Source organism: Arachis stenosperma, chromosome 6, assembly GCF_014773155.1.
Source record: "Arachis stenosperma cultivar V10309 chromosome 6, arast.V10309.gnm1.PFL2, whole genome shotgun sequence".
NCBI classification, from domain to species: Eukaryota; Viridiplantae; Streptophyta; class Magnoliopsida; order Fabales; family Fabaceae; genus Arachis; species Arachis stenosperma.
In genome coordinates this window covers 143,544,394-143,564,307 of record NC_080382.1, presented here as the reverse complement: position 1 = coordinate 143,564,307, position 19,914 = coordinate 143,544,394, and the positions used below count along the sequence as shown (strand labels likewise).

The window sequence follows — 19,914 nt, the reverse complement described above, 5'->3', positions numbered from 1 at the left end:
GGATTGGAGAAGGATTCCCATGAGAATAGGCGCGTAAAAAACGTAGACTTAGCTGTGGTGACAGAAAATATGGAATGGCTGCAGAGGAGCCTCGTAGTGGGCACGACAATGCCTATCGACATTGCTTCTATGAAGAAGATGGTCGCGAAAAACCTGCCAAACATCAGTCAGGTCCGAGAGATGGGAGCATACCAAGCGCTTATTACTTTTGATAGTGTTCGGAATGCGGAAGAAGCATATACGTTTAATATGAACAGTCTTCTACATTTGTTTCACAATGTAAGGCGGTGGGAGGAATCGAAGCATAGTGATGAGCGGAGAGTGTGGCTGGAATGCTTTGGGGTTCCGTTGCACGTATGGTCGGTGGAAACGTTCAAAACGATAGGAGGCCTATGGGGTGATGTGATTGCATGCGATAGAAGAACTGAATTATGTAGCTCGTTCAATGTGGGGTGGGTGCAGATTGATACTCGTGTGAAGGACATCATACAAGAGTGGATTCATATCACTGTTGGAACGGAAGGCTTTGATGTATTGGTTCAAGAGATTGGACATGCGGCGTGTAACCTAGTAGACCTAGAGAAATCAGAAGCCAGGGACGAAACGGCACATCTGGACCATGGTAGCACAAGTAAGAAATCAGGACTGGATATAGGGCCGAGCCAGAAAGCAGAATCCTGGCATGCAGGATTCCATGACGAAGAGCTGGGGATAAAGGTATCTCGGGGGGAGGATGATGACAAGGGTAAAATAGTAATTACCGACGAAATTTTGAATGAATGGATTAATGACGGTGGATATCGCAATTATGGGGAGATCGTAACGTATCATGCTGGTAGAGGAAAGAATCACGGCGCTCCCAATTATGGCGAAAATAACGCCCAGAGTAGTAATGCTGATTCGGAGAGGACTGTCACTAGCATTCTCCATGGGCTGCCAAAGAGGCCCATTATTGAACAAACACAAAAACAAAAAAAGGAAGCTGGAACCGGGTATACCAATTTTCAGGGGGATGGAAGGATGGGGTGTTCAACTAAGGAGTGGGCCTTTGGAAATACTAAGAACCGGGGGAAGAGGCTGGACCTATTGGGCTTGATGCCTCTAGCTAGAGTGGAGACTCCTGCAGGGCCCGAAGTGGATGGGTCGGGTCATTGTGGGGGCTGGAGTGGTGCGATGGGAAGGCTGCAACCAGACCGTGCGAAGGGGGAAGGAAGCTCTCGCGATGGAGGCACCTGTGAAGAGGATGGCGGCGCTCGTGACGGATCTGATCCTCACGGTGCAGTCGACGATGGAGGTAGTCCCGGGACTAACGAAGACGAGCTCATGGCAGTCAGGGATGAGCGTGAGACGGCAGGGGTGGCGGAGGCCCAGAACGCGAGTGCCGGAGGGAGGGTTGAGGGGGATGAGCAGGGTGAGGAAGTAGGCACCACGGCGATTGATGGGTACGATCCGGAGGAACGCGGGAACCTGGAACAAAATGATGACATGATTGACCTGAGTTCTATTGATGGCCAGGGGCGTGCTCAAACAGATCGAAGAAGGGCATGCGAACAGGGTAAGGGTGGCCATGGTATTGAACGGGAAGCTGGTAGGCAGGAGGACCTGGAGGCCGAGGGAGAGGATGGTGGCAGTCGGTATTCAAGGGTGGAGGAGCAATTACTGGAAAACCAACGGACCTGGGAGCTGGGTATAGAATCTGGTGCGATATTGGAAGATGAGGATGTGGATATTATGGAAATTCTCCAAGAACAAAACGCAAAAATAGCTCGTAAAAAAAGAGTGGCAAAGCAAAAGGCGAAGATGAGACGGTGCAGACCAAAAAACAAACCACAGGTGTGTAAAAATTTTTTTTAAATGATTGTTAGTTCATGGAATATTAGGGGGTTACGAGGTGATGGAAAGGTGCGAATGGTGAAGGACCTTAGGAATAAACATAGGTTAGACATGGTTGGGCTGATTGAGACCAAAAAGCAGGTAGTAACGAGGTTTGACGTTACAAGAATTTGGGGGCATGACAGTGTAGGTTGGGAATATATCGGATCTGATGGTGCTTCCGGTGGAATGTTGTTAATTTGGAATGACCTGGTGTTTAAAATGAATAACTGCTATAAGGGGGAGAGGTGGTTGTGTGTTGAAGGAGTTATGTTAAAGAGACGGTTCAATTGCTCATTTATTTTGGTCTATGGAGCTCATACGAGAGCAGAGAAGAATCATGTTTGGGAAGAGTTGAGCTATATAGCTGGGTTATGTCAGGTTCCTTGTTGCTTTCTGGGAGATTTTAATGAAATAGTACATGAAGGGGAAAGAAAAGGTGCTACAGGCTTGACTCGGTCCGCGGAAGAATTCAAGAGCTGGATACAAGATATGAATCTAGTTGATATGCCGCTCTCTGATCGCAAGTTTACATGGTTTAGGGGACGGTCGTGCAGCCGGATAGACAGGGCTCTGCTGAGCTTAGAGTGGTTAGAAGAATTCCCAGAGTCCCGACTTCGAGGTGGGCCAAGGGGCTTGTCAGACCACTGCCCTATAATAGTTGAGGATAGGAAGTTGTCGTTTGGTCCAAGGCCGTTCAGAAGCCTGGACTCGTGGTTCACACATGAGGGTTTTCTCAGAATGGTGAAGGAAGAGTGGAGAGGTCTGGGGGACAAACCTTTCACAGATAAATTGAAGGCTTTGACTGTTCCGTTGGGGAGGTGGCATAAGGATAATTTTGGTGAGATGGACAAGAAGATTGCTAAGTTTGAGGAAGAAATCAAGAAAATTGATGATATGGCAAGCAATGGAATATATGATGGGACGATAGAGGCTAGAAGAAAGGCGCTGGTTACGTGCTGTGAGAGATGGTATGTGAGAAAAGAGATACATTGGAAACAGATGTCTGGATCTCGGCATGCGAAGGATATGGACAAAAACACCAGATACTTCCACAATATAGCATCAGCAAGGAGGCGGAATAATTGGATTGATGCACTGGTAATTAATGGCAGAAGGGTCCGGAACCAAGCTAGAATAAAGATTGCTATCAGAGATTTCTACAAAGAGTTATATCATCAAGAATGGTCTCCCAAGGTGAGCTTCAGGGATGGGTTGGTAGAGAAAATAGAAGAGCAAGATGCTGCGGCTTTAGAAGTGCTACCGTCGGCTGAGGAAATCCGAGAGGCAGTATGGGACTGTGCGTCATCTAAGGCACCAGGGTGCGACGGGTACAATTTGAATTTCATCAAGAAATGTTGGGATGAGATTGGAACAGAATTCACAGCAGCAGTGATGGGGTTCTTTCAGACGTCCCAGCTCCCGGCAAACTCCAATATTACTTGGGTGGCGCTGGCACCTAAGTTCATTGGTGCGGAGGAAATTAAAGACTTGCGACCTATTAGTATGGTGGGAAGTGTGTACAAGGTTATATCCAAGGTCCTAGTTAGAAGGATGAGATCAGTGATGCCAGCTTTAGTAGGAGAGACTCAGAGTGCCTTTGTTCAGGGAAGGAAAATACATGATGGGGCTTTAATTGCATGTGAAACGGTGAACTGGCTTAAATTAAGGAAAAAGGAGGCAGCAATAATCAAGCTGGATTTCCAAAAAGCCTATGATAGAGTCAAATGGAGCTTCGTGGACATTGTACTACAAAAGATGGGGTTCGGACATAAGTGGAGAACATGGGTTATGGAGTGTGTGACCACTGCTTCTATGTCAGTTCTGATGAACGGGTCGCCTTCTAAGCCATTCAAGATGGAAAGAGGATTGAGACAAGGTGACCCCCTTTCCCCCTTCTTGTTTGTCCTAGTTGTGGATGTACTGCACCGCATGATTGGGGAGGCAGTTAGGAACGGACGGATATCGCCACTGATAGTTGGCAGGGACAGTATAGGATTGTCACACCTCCAATTTGCAGATGATACTATTTTGTTCTGCCCACCAGAGGAGGAGTCTATTAGGAATTACAGGAGGATGCTGAGGTGCTTCGAGTTGATGTCAGGGCTTAGTATCAACTTCGATAAGTCCAGCTTGATTCCAATCAATTGCAATGAGCAGTGGGCCGAGCGTATGTGCAACTTGTTGGGGTGCAAGCGAGACACTCTTCCTGTTAAATACCTTGGAATCCCTTTAGGTGCAAATCCGAGGTTGGTAAAGACCTGGAAGCCTATCATAGATAAAGTGGAGGAGAAGCTCAGTATGTGGAAAGCCAAGGTGTTAAATAAAGCTGGAAAACTGGTACTTATCAAATCCGTATTAAATAGCTTGCCAGTGTATTACTTGAGTCTGTTCAAGATGCCGAAGGCAGTTGCTGAGAAGTTGATATCGTTGCAAAGAAGGTTCCTGTGGTGTAAGGAAGATGGTCGAAATGGTATGGCTCTGGTAAGATGGGAAGTGGTGCAGGCTCCTAAGAAGCTAGGTGGTTTGGGAGTGGGGGACGCGTTGATTCGGAACACTGCTATGTTGTTTAAGTGGTGGTGGCATTTTGCTAAGGAAGAGTGCCCACTTTGGAAGAAGGTAGTGTGCTCGTGCCATAACCTGAACTCAAATGAACTTCTCTCAACTCAAGTTTTACCTACGCGAGGAGGCCCATGGAGGGATATTTGCCAAGTAAGTTTCACGAATCAACAGCTTCGGGATAAGATGGTCACATGTTTGTCAATGGAGGTGGGTGATGGGCAACGGACTCGGTTTTGGGAGGATGTGTGGATTCTCGGTGGAGCTCTAAAAGATCGGTTCCCGAGGCTCTTCTCTGTTTCAAACCAGGAGGGATCTGTTATCGGAGATTGTGGGTTTTGGGATGGGTTAGAGTGGATTTGGAATTTCCATTGGAGGCGTGAGCTATTCCAATGGGAAATGAAACTTCTGGACCAATTGCATGAGGTTTTGAGACCGGTGAGGATAGTACAAAACAGAGAGGATAGGGTGGTATGGAAATATGATAGCCAAGGTATTTTTTCAACTAACTCATTTGTGCAGGTATGGCAGGAGGAAATACTACCACAGGAGATAACCAGTTTCAGCTTTACTAAAAGTATTTGGAAAGGTCTGGTGCCACCGAGAGTGGAGCTATTTGCTTAGTTCGTGCTGATAGACCGAGTGAATACTAAGGAAAGACTAAGCCGGTTTGGTATCATCACCCAGGAAGATAATGTTTGTGTTTTATGTAATAATGATGTGGAACATGTACATCACTTGTTTCTAGGCTGTACCTTTGCGTGGCAGGTGTGGAATGCTTGGATATCAGCTCTTGGCAGACGATGGTCCTTTCCGAGGACGCTGAAAGAGCACTTTTTAAGCTGGACAGAGGAACCGCGGAGTAAGGAGAACCAAAGGCAGCGGTTGAGGTGCTTCTGTGCAATCCTTTGGAACATATGGCTGGAAAGAAATAGGAGGATATTTCAGAATACCAACAAAGGCGTTGAAGAAGTTATCAACATGACGTTCCTTAACGCTAATGAGTGGAGTTGTGTGGATCCTTTTTGTTGTTGATGGCTATGCCGGAGATGACTTGGGATCGGTCTTGTGGGTTTGCTCTAGTTCTTAGCTGTTTAGTTTAGTCTTATTTATTTTCTTTTTGACTTGTTAGATACTGTTTGCTCCACTTTACTGTGTTGAGCTTTGCATTAAAAAAAAAAGTATGTCTAATTTTATTTTTAACATATATTTTTTAAATAAATTTAAAAATAATATATATTTTTATTTATTAAAACAAAAATATTTTAGATATTTTATAAGGTTAACCACAAAAAATGTCCCCAAATTATTTAAATGGGGACAAAAATACACTCGAATTTTACTATCGATAAAAATGTTTTCAAATAATTCAAAAACACAACAAAAATATCCAACAGTAAATATATTTTTTCAAAAATACCTTAGAGAATGAATTTTGATGCAATTTTTTACAAGCATGATTATAAAAATAAGATATTATTATACTTAAAATTTGGTGATTTTTTGTTAAGTATATATGTTTTAATAATATTTTTATTAACAACCAATAATATTTTTAAAAAATCACAAAACAATATATACTTAATAAAAAATTATCAAATTTTAACAATAATATTATCTTACTTTCTTAATTATGCTTACAAAAAATCGCATCAGAATTCAATCTCTAATGTATTTTTTGAAAAATACATATTTAATGTTAGTTTTTTTTGCAAGATTATCTAACATTAAATATGTATTTTCAAAAAATGCCTTAAAGATTAAATTTTGATACAAATTTTTACAAACATAATTAAAAAAAAAAAAGAGATATTATTACTCTTAAAATTTGGTGATTTTTTTATTAAGTATATTTGTTTTTTGTAATTTTTTTGTTAACAACTAATAATACTTTTAAAAAATCACAAAAAAATATATACTTAAAAAATTACCAAATTTTAAAAATAATAATATCTCATTTTTTTAATTATGCCTACAAAAAATCACATCAAAATTCAATCTCTAAAATATTTTTTGAAAATATATATTTACTAGTGAACATTTTTGTTGCATTTTTAAATTATTTAAAGGTATTTTTGTCGATAGTAAAATTCGGATACATTTTTGTCAGCATTTGAATAATTTTGGGGTATTTTTTGTGGTTAACCCTATTTTATATAATTAAAAGAAGACATTAAAAATAGTTAAAAAATTATTTTATATTTTAATATTAATAAAATATCAAGATATCATTGTAATTTATCTAAAAAATACTTTATTTTTTATATATATGTTGTATCTATGTATCTTATAATATTTTAAACAAAAATGCTACTTATACATTAAAATTAGCCAATAAAATCAACCATCAATATATTTGTGTATTAATACATATGTGGTTTAATTTATTTTCAACGTGTATTTATATTTCAGCATGTATTTTATACTAGTGGCTAATTTTAGTGTACACGTAGTGTAACTCTATTTTAAAATTCGTGTGTTTGCTATCCTGTGCCGTGTCGTGTTGCAAGTTTGTGTATAGTAGATTTTTTGGTGACTGAATATAACACAAAGAAAAAAGAACTAAGAGAAAGAGTAGCACTCCTCTCTAATAATAATATCTAAATTATTAGGGGGCAGTAACCACTCTAGATACACCTGCTTGTTTAAAGCAACAGTCTTAGCCATTAAATCAGCCGCTCTGTTTGCTGTGCGCTGGATGAGAACTAAAGTAGCTGTCCAATTGCGCTGGAGCATCTCTTTAATTTTGTCAAGCAGATCAGAGTCATTCCTAATCATGCTGGTTGTGCCTCGCGAAACAAGAAGAAACGCGTTAAGATTATCAGTTTCACAGATGACCTCTTTGCACTCGCAATCCCAAGCCATAACAAGCCCTCTCCAAATAGCATGAAGCTCACAACAGAGAACACTAGAAAGAGGTATACTGGCAGAACAATCTTTTATCCAAATTCCCATGCTGTCTCTAATAATACATCCAAAGCCAGCTAATTGCTCATTTTCAAAAACGCTTGCATCGCAGTTCACTTTACAAACATTCATTGGAGGTGGTTCCCAGTTATATTTCAAAGAAGAAGGAATAATATGTGATGAGTTTGGAAAACTCCAAATTAATATTTGTGATGAACAAACATTATTAAAATATTTAATTACAAAATTATTAGTTCAATCTTTATTAATCATATGTTAATTGATAATTTTGTGATACAGGTTTTAATTGGGCCGGAAAACAAAATGTTATTGCAACTGAGCCCATATTTATTTTTGATGAAAGCTTCCTATGATTGATCTGAAACCAAACTTACCAGGAAAGCAAATGCTTTTAGTGGGCCAAAATTCAATAGCCCAATGTGGTTTATGCATGCTATGGTCCGAAAGGAAAATGATATTGGGCCAAAATGAAATCTATTGATACCAAGCCCAATATTGGTGAATGTTTCCATGCTTTATCCGAATCCATGAAGCAAATGAAAAGCCTAAATGCTTCCAACGGATTCCATTTCATTCTTTTGAAGGATTTGAAATTTAATTCACTAGCATGGGGAACATGAGAGAGAAAGTGTGATTGACATGATGGTGATCATAATGCTACACGCCACTCTAAGCTAGGGAAGTTGGACTTTAATTTCACTTTGTTATTACCCATTAGTTTGTGTTCAAACTTCTCTCTCCTCTCTCTTATCTTTGCTTCTCTTCTTCGGTTATTACACAGGAAGCCATGGAAGCTACTTGGAGCTATTGAAAGGAAAGGAAAGAAGGCCTAAAGACCATCGAGTTGATGGCACGAAAAAGAAAAAGAAAAGTATGCTGTGGCTGAGATTATCACCTAATCTGGTAAGATTTGGTGAGGTAACCTCGGATCCTTCATACTCAAAAAAAAAAGAAGGATGAAGATTCGGCCAGCAAGGAAGATCTTTGGAGGCATGGCTTGTCTTTGATTCTGCTCAACCACCACAGGAAGTAGCTAGAGTGGCGAAGTGATGGTTGAGGCAGAGATTGAAACAGATGAAGTCATCATCATCATGAAGCATCAAGGGCCAGAAATCCATCTTGGAGAGGAAGCCAAGATGGAGCGCTCGGATTGATGAAGAGTGATGACCAAGGAAGGACTAGAGGTATTTGCATGTTGGTTTTTGCATGAGTTACCTCTTCTCTCTGTGTGGCCGAACCGGTTTTGTTGTGAAGGAAAAGAAGCTGAGCTCGGGTTTGTGTTTCAACTGTGAAGGCTTCACTTCTCTATAAAAGAGGTAAACAGTCATGGTTTGATTCAAGGAGTAAGATTTGAGAGTGCAAGGCACAGAGTTCTCAGAGCTACCTAAGCTAGCAGTTCTCTTCTCCTTCAATGTTTTCTGTTTTGTATTTTTCTGTTTAATTTTGTCATGTCTTGAGTCTCATGGAAAAAGGCAAACAGTGAGGTTTGTATGAAAAAGCCATAGAGCGGAAAAAGGCAAAGAGTGCAAAATTAAAAGAAAAAGCCATAGATGTCTTAGAGTTCCTTTGTACATCTGTGTTGTGTTTCATGATTCTGTGGGAATCCCCTTGTAAGTTGGGTTAGCACTTTACAAGTTGTAATCTGGATGATTATAGTGAAATTCCATCATTGTTGTGATGGAGACTGGATGTAGGCTGCACTGCACTTAGCAGCTGAACCAGGATATATCTGGGTGTTATCTTCTTTCTCTTCCTACTTCAATTCTGTTTTTACTGTTCAGATAAAAAATAAAAAATGTCTCGTGTCAAGTGACGAGACAAAATGAAAATGTCTCGTGGCTAGGGACAAGCAAAAAAAAAAAACAGAAAAGCTTCCTTTGAGTCCAGCAAGTGTCAACAAGCAAAAAGGGGGCTAAGATTCAACCCCCCCTTCTCTTAGCCACTGAAACCATCAATTGGTATCAGAGCTTGGTCTCAAAGAGATCAAGCTTTGCAGCTTGGAGTAAAGATCCTCATGGCGGAAAACAGTGGCGCAAATGTGGTGTCCTATAATCTGACCGAAGGACAATCAAGCAACAGACCTCCTCTTTTCAGTGGGAAAAATTATACCTATTGGAAGGAGAGGATGAAGATATTTGTACAAGCTGTAGATTACAGACTTTGGAAGATTATTTTGGAAGGACCTCAATTTTCAACTACCACAAATGCTGAAGGAGTGGTCACCCTCAAACCAGAAGCAAGATGGACCGAGGAAGATAGGAAGAAGGTAGAGTTAAATGCCAATGCAGTAAACCCGCTCAACTGTGCTGTCAGCTTTGAGGAGTACCGACGGGTATCACGATGCACAACGGCAAAGGAAATCTGGGACAAGTGATGAGCGGATAATTTGTATGCTTTTTGGCATTGTTTTTAATATGTTTTTAGTATGATCTAGTTAGTTTTTAGTATATTTTTATTAGTTTTTAGTTAAAATTCACTTTTCTGGACTTCACTATGAGTTTGTGTGTTTTTCTGTGATTTCAGGTATTTTCTGGCTGAAATTGAGGGACCTGAGCAAAAATCTGATTCAGAGACTGAAAAGGACTGCAGATGCTATTGGATTCTGACCTCCCTGCACTCGAAGTGGATTTTCTGGAGCTACAGAAGCCCAATTGGCGCGCTCTCAACGGCGTTGGAAAGTAGACATCCTGGGCTTTCCAGCAATATATAATAGTCCATACTTTACCCAAGATTTGATGGCCCAAACCGGCGTTCAAAGTCACCTCAAGGAATTCCAGCGTTAAACGCCGAAACTGGCACCTAATTGGGAGTTAAACGCCCAAACTGGCACTAAAGCTGGCGTTTAACTCCAAGAAAAGTCTCTACACGAAAATGCTTCATGGCTCAGCCCAAGCACACACCAAGTGGGCCCGGAAGTGGATTTTTATGTCATTTACTCATCTTTGTACACCTTAGGCTACTAGTTATCTATAAGTAGGACCTTTTACTATTGTATCAAGAGGACTTTGGTAGCTATCTCCGTTTTATGCTATCTTAGATCATTGGGAGGCTGGCCATTCGGCCATGCCTAGACCTTATGCTTATGTATTTTCAACGGTGGAGTTTCTACACACCATAGATTAAGGTGTGGAGCTCTGCTGTACCTCGAGTATTAATGCAATTACTATTGTTCTTCCATTCAATTCCACTTGTTCTTTGTCCAAGATATCACTTGTTCTTCAACTTGATGAAGGTGATGATTGACGCCCATCACCATTCTCACTCATGAACAAGGTGACTGACAACCATTCTTGTTCTACAAGCATCTGAGGCTTAGTGAATATCTCTTGGATTCCTGATTGCACGATGCATGGTTGATCGCCTGACAACCGAGTGCTCGCCTGACAAACGAGCCAACCATTCCGTGAGATCAGAGTCTTCGTGGTATAGGCGAGAACTGATGGCAGCATTCATGAGAATCCGGAAGGTCTAACCTTGTCTGTGGTATTCTGAGTAGGATTCAATGACTGAATGACTGTGACGTGCTTCAAACTCCTGAGGGCGGGGCGTTAGTGACAGACGCCAAAAGAATCACTGGATTCTATTCCGGTCTGATTGAGAACCGACAGATGAATTCCGCTATGCTGTGACCAGAGCATATGCAATTGTTTTCAATGAGAGGATGGGAGGTAGCTGCTGACAACAGTGAAACCCTACACGAGCTTGCCATGGAAAGGAGTAAGAAGGATTGGATGAAGGCAGTAGGAAAGCAGAGAGACGGAAGGGAAGGCATCTTCATACGCTTATCTGAAGTTCCTACCAATGAATTACATAAGTATCACTATCTTTATCTTTTATGTTGTTTTCATTCATCATCATATACATTTGAGTTTGCCTGACTAAGATTTACAAGATGACCATAGCTTGCTTCAATGCTAACAATCTCCGTGGGATCGACCCTTACTCACGTAAGGTATTACTTGGACGACCCAGTGCACTTGCTGGTTAGTTGTGCGAAGTTGTGTAATGCCATGGAATTGAACCACCAAATTTTGGAGTTCATGACCAGGGATTATGAGAGTTGTGAAAAGTATTGTTCACAATTTCGCGCACCAAGTTTTTGGCGCCGTTGCCGGGGATTGTTCAAGTTTTGAGCAAGCTTTTGGTAACAATGCCTGAGATTGTTCAGTTTGGACAACTGACGGTTCATCTTGTTGCTTAGATTAGGTATTTTTTTTTCGAAATTCTTGAAGATGAATTCTAGAGTTTCATGATGATTTGTTGAAATCTGGCTGGCTGAGAAGCCATGTCTAATCTGATTGGACCGAGGTTTCAACTTATCACCACAAGAGCTTGTTGATTTTCATCAATTTTGCTTTTGGGGCAGTGATCTGCTGAGGCTTGGCTGACCTTTGGTCATGTCTAGTGTTTTGGACCGAAGCTTTCTTTGAAGGCTTGGCTGGCTGTGAAGCCATGTCTAATTCCTGGACCGGAGTCTTAGACTAGCATTGCACTGATTCCTGGAATTCTCATTAAGAATTTTGATATCTTTTTCCACTTAATTTTCGAAAGATACAAAAAAAAAATTTCACAAAATCATAAAAACCAAAAAGATTTTATGTTTCTTGCTTGAGTCTAGAGTCTCATCTTAAGTTTGGTGTCAAATGCATGTTTTTGTTATATCTTTCGAATCCATGCATATAATTCTTTGTTTTGATCTTTAAATTCTATTGACTTGAGTATCTTGGTGTTTCATATAGTGTCAGTAGTACACAAACTGCTAAGTTTGGTGTCTTGCATGCATTGTTATTTGATTCTTGTTGCATTTTGATTATTAAAAATCCAAAAATATTTTTAATTTGTGTCTTTTCAAGTCAATGATACAAAGAATTGAAGATTCAGAACATACTGCAGAGGAATTATACAGAAAAAGCTGAGCATTCAAAAATGCCCAGTGAAGAAGACAGACTGGCGTTTAAACGCCAGCCAGGGCACCTGGTTGGGCGTTTAACGCCCAAAGAGGTAGCATTTTGGGCGTTAAACGCCAGAATGTATACCATTCTGGGCGTTTAACGCCAGGATAGTGCTAGGGGGAAGATTTTGTTTTCAAAATCAATTTTTTTTAAGTTTTCAAAGTTTTTCAAAATCAAATCTTTTTCAAATCATATCTTTTCAATCAAATGTTTTCAAAATCAATTTCTTTCCTTTTTCAAAGATACTTACTAACAATTAATGATTTGATTGAACATTTTTTTTGCCTTTCCTGTAGAAGAAGGTTTTATGTTTGAATCATATCTTTTCTTGTTAGGCAAGTCACTAATTTTCAAAATCAAATCTTTTTAAAATTGTTTTCAAATCATATCTTCTCAATCACATCTTTTTAAAACTAATCATATCTTCTTAACCTCATCTTTTTCAAAATAGTTTTCAATCAAATCTTTTTAAACTTCTAATTTCAAAATCTTTTTCAAAAATCACTTGATTTCTTTTCCACTTTTAATTTCGAAAATCAATTAGTGTTCTTCAAAAAAAAAATGTTTTCAAAATATTTTAATTAATTTTCGAAAAATTACTTCCCTCCTTCCCACATCCTTCTATTTATGGAGTACTACTCCTTCTTAATGCACAATTTGAACTCTATCTAATCAAGTTCGAATTCTTCTACCTTTTCTTCTTCTATTTTTCTTTTCCTCTGACACTTCAAGGGATCTCTATACTGTGACATAGAGGATTCCACATTTTCTTGTTCTCTTCTCTTTCATATGAGCAGGAGCAGAGACAAAGGCATTCTTGTTGAAGCTGATCCTGAACCTGAAAGGACCTTGAAGAGAAAGCTAAGAGAAGCTAAAGCACAACTCTCTTTAGAGGACCTGACCGAATTCTTCAAGGAAGAAGAACACATGGCAGCCGAAAACAACAACAATGCCAACAATGCAAGGAAGGTGCTGGGTGACTTTACTGCACCTACTCCTGATTTCTATGGGAGAAGTATCTCTATCCCTGCCATTGGAGCAAACAACTTTGAGCTTAAGCCTCAATTAGTTTCTCTAATGCAACAGAATTGCAAGTTCCATGGACTTCCAATGGAAGATCCTCATCAGTTCCTAGCTGAATTCTTGCAAATCTGTGACACAGTCAAGACTAATGGGGTTAACCCTGAGGTCTACAGACTGATGCTATTCCCTTTTGCTGTAAGAGACAGAGCTAGAATATGGTTGGATTCTCAACCTAAAGAAAGCCTGGACTCTTGGAAAAAGCTAGTCAATGCCTTCTTGGCAAAGTTCTTTCCACCACAAAGATGGAGTAAGCTTAGAGTGGAAGTCCAAACCTTCAGACAGAAGGATGGAGAATCCCTCTATGAAGCTTGGGAAAGATACAAACAACTAATCAGAAGATGTCCCTCAGACATGCTTTCTAAATGGAGCATCATAGGTATTTTCTATGATGGTCTCTCTGAACTATCCAAGATGTCTTTGGATAGCTCTGCTGGAGGATCTCTTCATCTGAAGAAGACGCCTACAGAGGCTCAAGAACTAATTGAAATGGTTGCAAATAACCCATTCATGTACACTTCTGAAAGGAATCCTGTGAACAATGGGACAAATCAGAAGAAAGGAATTCTTGAGATTGATGCTCTGAATGCCATACTGGCTCAGAACAAGATATTGACTCAACAAGTCAATTTGATTTCTCAAAGTCTGTCTGGAATGCAAAACGCACCTGGCAGTACTAAGGAAGCTTCATCTGAGGAAGAAGCTTATGATCCTGAGAACCCTTCAATGGAAGAGGTGAATTACCTAGGAGAGCCCTATGGAAACACCTACAATTCTTCATGGAGAAATCACCCAAATTTCTCATGGAAGAATCAAGAGAGACCTCAACAAGGTTTCAATAACAACAATAATGGAAGAAACAGGTTTAGCAATGGCAAGCCTTTTCCATCATCTTCTCAGCAACAGACAGAGAGTTCTAAGCAGAATACCTCTGACTTGGCAACAATGGTCTCTGATCTAATCAAAACCACTCAAAGTTTCATGAATGAAACAAGGTCCTCCATCAGAAATTTGGAAGGACAAGTGGGTCAGCTGAGCAAGAAAATTACTGAACTCCCTCCTAGTACTCTCCCAAGCAACACAGAAGAAAATCCAAAAGGAGAGTGCAAAGCCATAAACATGGCCGAATATGGAGAGGAAAGAGAGGAGGTGGACGCCACTGAGGAGGACCTCAATGGGCGTGCACCAATCTCCTCTGAGTTCCCCAATGAGGAACCATGGGAATCTGAGGCTCAAAATGAGACCATAGAGATTCCATTGGACTTACTTCTGGCTTTCATGAGCTCTAATGAGTATTCTTCCTCTGAAGAGGATGAGTATGTCACTGAAGAGCAAGTTGCTAAATACCTTGGAGCAATCATGAAGCTAAATGACAAGTTATTTGGAAATGAGACTTGGGAAGATGAACTTCCCTTGCTCACCAAAGAACTGGACGACTTGTCTAGGCAGAAACTGCCTCAAAAGAGGCAAGATCCTGGGAAGTTTTCTATACCTTGCACCATAGGCACCATAACCTTCAAGAAGGCCTTGTGTGACTTAGGGTCAAGTGTAAACCTCATGCCCCTCTCTGTAATGGAGAAATTAGGGATCCTTGAGGTGCAAGCTGCAAAAATCTCACTAGAGATGGCAGACAACTCAAGAAAACAAGCCTATGGACTTGTGGAGGATGTTCTGGTAAAAGTTGAAGACCATTACATCCCTACTGATTTCGTAGTCCTAGAGACTGGGGAGTGCATGGATGAATCCATCATCCTTGGCAGACCCTTCCTAGCCACAGCAAAGGCTGTGATTGATGTTGATAGAGGAGAGTTGATCATTCAAGTGAATGAAGAATCCTTGCTGTTTAAGGCCCAAGGACATCCCTCTATCATCATGGAGAGAAAGCATGAAGAGCTTCTCTCAAAACAGAGCCAAGCAGAGCCCCCACAGTCAAACTCTAAGTTTGGTGTTGGAAGGCCACAACCAAACTCTAAGTTTGGTGTTGAACCCCCACATTCAAACTCTAAGTTTGGTGTTGGGAGGTTCCAACACGGTTCTGAGTATTTCTGAGGCTCCATGAGAGTCCTCTGTCAAGCTAATGACATTAAAGAAGCGCTTGTTGGGAGGCAACCCAATGTTTTATAGTTAACTATTCTCTTTTGTTATTTTATCTTTTCTGTAGGTTGATGATCATAAGAAGTCACAAAACAATGAAAAAAGCAAAAACAGAATGAAAAACAGGAAGAAAAACAGCACACCCTGGAGGAGAAGAAGCTGGCGTTCAAACACCAATAATGCTAGCTGTTGGGCGTTTAACGCCCAGTCTGGCACCATTCTGGGCGTTTAACGCCAGAAAGGGGCACCAGACTGGCGTTAAACGCCAGAAAAGGGCAACAACCTGGCGTTAAACGCCAGGAATGGGCACCAGCCCGGCGTTTAACGCCAGAAATGGCTCAAAACGTGGATTTTGATGCCACTTGGTGCAGGGATGACTTTTCCTTGACACCACGGGATCTGTGGACCCCACAGGATCCCACCATCACTCTCTCTCTTCTTTCCCCATTCACCAATCACCTCAAAACCTCTTCCCCAAAAACCCTTCACCTATCAAATCCCATCTTTCTCTTCACCACTCTCATCCATCCTTCATAAATCCCCACCAACCTCACCCTTCAAATTCAAACCACTTTCCCTCCCAAACCCACCCATAATGGCCGAACCATTACCCCCCTCTCTCCTATATATACCCTTCTTCAACCCTTCATTTTCACACAACCTAAAAACCCCTTCTTTCCCTTCTTGGCCGAACACACCACTTTCTCCCTCTTCCTCATTTCTTCTTCTTCTACTCTCTTCTTTCTTCTTTTGCTCGAGGACGAGCAAACATTTTAAGTTTGGTGTGGTAAAAGCGTTGCTTTTTCATTTTTCCATAACCATTATGGCATCCAAGGCCGGAGAAACCTCTAGAAAGAGGAAAGGGAAGGCAAAAGCTTCCACCTCCGAGTCATGGGAGATGGATAGATTCCTCTCAATGGTGCATCAAGACCACTTCTATGAAGTTGTGGCCTTGAAGAAGGTGATCCCCGAGGTCCCCTTTTCACTCAAAAAGGGTGAATATCCGGAGATCCGCCATGAGATCCGAAGAAGAGGTTGGGAAGTACTCACCAACCCCATTCAACAAGTCGGAATCTTGATGGTTCAAGAGTTCTATGCCAATGCATGGATCACCAAGAACCATGACCAAAGTGTGAACCCGAATCCAAAGAATTATCTCACTATGGTTCGAGGGAAATACTTGGATTTTAGTCCGAAAAGTGTGAGGGTGGCGTTCAACTTGCCTATGATGCAAGGAGATGAGCATCCTTATACAAGAAGGGTCAACTTTGATCAAAGGTTGGACCAAGTCCTCACAATCATATGTGAAGAGGGCGCACAATGGAAGCAAGATTCAAGAGGAAAGCCGGTTCAATTAAGAAGGCATGACCTCAAGCCCGTGGCTAGAGGATGGTTAGAGTTCATACAACGCTCAATCATTCCCACTAGCAACCGGTCCGAAGTTACCATAGACCGGGCTATCATGGTCCATAGCATCATGATTGGAGAAGAAGTGGAAGTTCATGAGGTTATAGCCCAAGAACTCTACAAGGTGGCGGATAAGTCCTCTACCTTAGCAAGGTTAGCCTTTCCTCATCTCATTTGTCACCTCTGTTATTCAGTTGGAGTTGACATAGAAGGAGATACCCCCATTGATGAGGACAAGCCCATCACCAAGAAAAGGATGGAGCACACAAGAGACCCCTCTCATCATGAGATCCCTGAGATGCCTCAAGGAATGCACTTTCCTCCACAAAATTATTGGGAGCAACTAAACACCTCCCTAGGAGAGTTGAGTTCCAACATGGGACAACTAAGGGTGGAGCATCAAGAACACTCCATCATCCTTCATGAAATTAGAGAAGACCAAAGAATCATGAGGGAAGAGCAACAAAGACAAGGAAGAGACATTGAGGAGCTCAAGCACTCCATAGGATCTTCAAGAGGAAGAAAGAGCCGCCATCACTAAGGTGGACCCGTTCTTTGATTTCCTTGTTCTTTATTCTTCTGTTTTTCGAAAATTATGCTTATGTTTATCCATGTTTGTGTCTTGTGATCATTAGTGTCTTAGTGTCTATGCCTTGAAGTTATGAATGTCCTATGAATCCATCACCTTTCTTGAATAAAAACGTGCTTAATTGAAAAGGAAAGAATTGCATGAAATCTGAATTTTATAATAGTTTAATTAATTTGATGTGGTGGCAATACTTTTGTCTTCTGAATGTATGCTTAAACAGTGCATATGTCTTTTGAATTTGTGGTTCATGAATGTTGGCTCTTGAAAGAATGATGAAAAAGGAGACATGTTACTGAGGATCTGAAAAATCATTAAAAATGATTCTTGAAGCAAGAAAAAGCAGTGAATACAAAAAAAAAAGAGAGAAGGAAGCAGACGAAAAAAAAACCGAAAAAAAAAGAGAAGAAAGAAAAAGAAAGAAATAAAGTGTGATCCAAGGCAATAAGAGTGTGCTTAAGAACCCTGGACATCTCTAATTGGGGACTTTAGCAAAGCTGAGTCACAATCTGAAAAGGTTCACCCAATTATGTGTCTGTGGCATGTATGTATCCGGTGGTAATACTGGAAGACAGAGTGCTTTGGGCCACGGCCAAGACTCATGAAGTAGCTGTGTTCAAGAATCATCATACTTTACTAGGAGAATCATTAACACTATCTGGATTCTAAGTTCCTAAAGAAGCCAATCATTCTGAATTTCAAGGGATAGAGTGAGATGCCAAAACTATTCAGAGGCAAAAAGTTAAAAGCCCCGCTCATCTAATTAATACTGATCTTCATGGATGTTTTTGGAGTTCATTGCATATTCTCTTCTTTTTATCTTATTTGATCTTCAGTTGCTTGGGGACAAGCAACAATTTAAGTTTGGTGTTGTGATGAGCGGATAATTTGTATGCTTTTTGGCATTGTTTTTAATATGTTTTTAGTATGATCTAGTTAGTTTTTAGTATATTTTATTAGTTTTTAGTTAAAATTCACTTTCTGGACTTCACTATGAGTTTGTGTGTTTTTCTGTGATTTCAGGTATTTTCTGGCTGAAATTGAGGGACCTGAGCAAAAATCTGATTCAGAGACTGAAAAGGACTGCAGATGCTATTGGATTCTGACCTCCCTGCACTCGAAGTGGATTTTCTGGAGCTACAGAAGCCCAATTGGCGCGCTCTCAACGGCGTTGGAAAGTAGACATCCTGGGCTTTCCAGCAATATATAATAGTCCATACTTTGCCCAAGATTTGATGGCCCAAACCGGCGTTCAAAGTCACCTCAAGGAATTCCAGCGTTAAACGCCGGAACTGGCACCTAATTGGGAGTTAAACGCCCAAACTGGCACTAAAGCTGGCGTTTAACTCCAAGAAGAGTCTCTACACGAAAATGCTTCATTGCTCAGCCCAAGCACACACCAAGTGGGCCCGGAAGTGGATTTTTATGTCATTTACTCATCTTTGTACACCTTAGGCTACTAGTTATCTATAAGTAGGACCTTTTACTATTGTATCAAGAGGACTTTGGTAGCTATCTCCGTTTTATGCTATCTTAGATCATTGGGAGGCTGGCCATTCGGCCATGCCTAGACCTTATGCTTATGTATTTTCAACGGTGGAGTTTCTACACACCATAGATTAAGGTGTGGAGCTCTGCTGTACCTCGAGTATTAATGCAATTACTATTGTTCTTCCATTCAATTCCACTTGTTCTTTGTCCAAGATATCACTTGTTCTTCAACTTGATGAAGGTGATGATTGACGCCCATCACCATTCTCACTCATGAACAAGGTGACTGACAACCATTCTTGTTCTACAAGCATCTGAGGCTTAGTGAATATCTCTTGGATTCCTGATTGCACGATGCATGGTTGATCGCCTGACAACCGAGTGCTCGCCTGATAAACGAGCCAACCATTCCGTGAGATCAGAGTCTTCGTGGTATAGGCGAGAACTGATGGCAGCATTCATGAGAATCCGGAAGGTCTAACCTTGTCTGTGGTATTCTGAGTAGGATTCAATGACTGAATGACTGTGACGTGCTTCAAACTCCTGAGGGCGGGGCGTTAGTGACAGACGCCAAAAGAATCACTGGATTCTATTCCGGTCTGATTGAGAACCGACAGATGAATTCCGCTATGCTGTGACCAGAGCATATGCAATTGTTTTCAATGAGAGGATGGGAGGTAGCTGCTGACAACAGTGAAACCCTACACGAGCTTGCCATGGAAAGGAGTAAGAAGGATTGGATGAAGGCAGTAGGAAAGCAGAGAGACGGAAGGGAAGGCATCTTCATACGCTTATCTGAAGTTCCTACCAATGAATTACATAAGTATCACTATCTTTATCTTTTATGTTGTTTTCATTCATCATCATATACATTTGAGTTTGCCTGACTAAGATTTACAAGATGACCATAGCTTGCTTCAATGCTAACAATCTCCGTGGGATCGA

The 19,914-nt window shown here is 40.9% G+C and overlaps 1 protein-coding gene across 1 annotated transcript; it reads right to left on the bottom strand.

The window, feature by feature from the left end:
• Nucleotides 1-5,268: 5,268 nt before the first annotated feature.
• On the bottom strand, nt 5,269-7,386 carry LOC130934899 (uncharacterized). Its single transcript, XM_057864421.1, has 2 exons — nt 7,069-7,386; nt 5,269-5,352 (listed from the first exon to the last, which is right to left on the bottom strand). The coding sequence occupies exons 1-2, from the start codon at nt 7,384-7,386 to the stop codon at nt 5,269-5,271; spliced, it is 402 nt and encodes a 133-aa protein (XP_057720404.1).
• Nucleotides 7,387-19,914: the final 12,528 nt, after the last annotated feature.

Excerpts from the sequence above, each read along its gene's own strand:
- LOC130934899 (XM_057864421.1), bottom strand. The coding sequence starts at position 7,386 with ATGGGAATTTGGATAAAAGATTGTTCTGCCAGTATACCTCTTTCTAGT. Across the intron at positions 5,353-7,068 it reads CTGTTGCTTTAAACAAGCAG|CCATATGTTCCAAAGGATTG; the intron begins GTGTATCTAGAG and ends ATTTCTTTCCAG.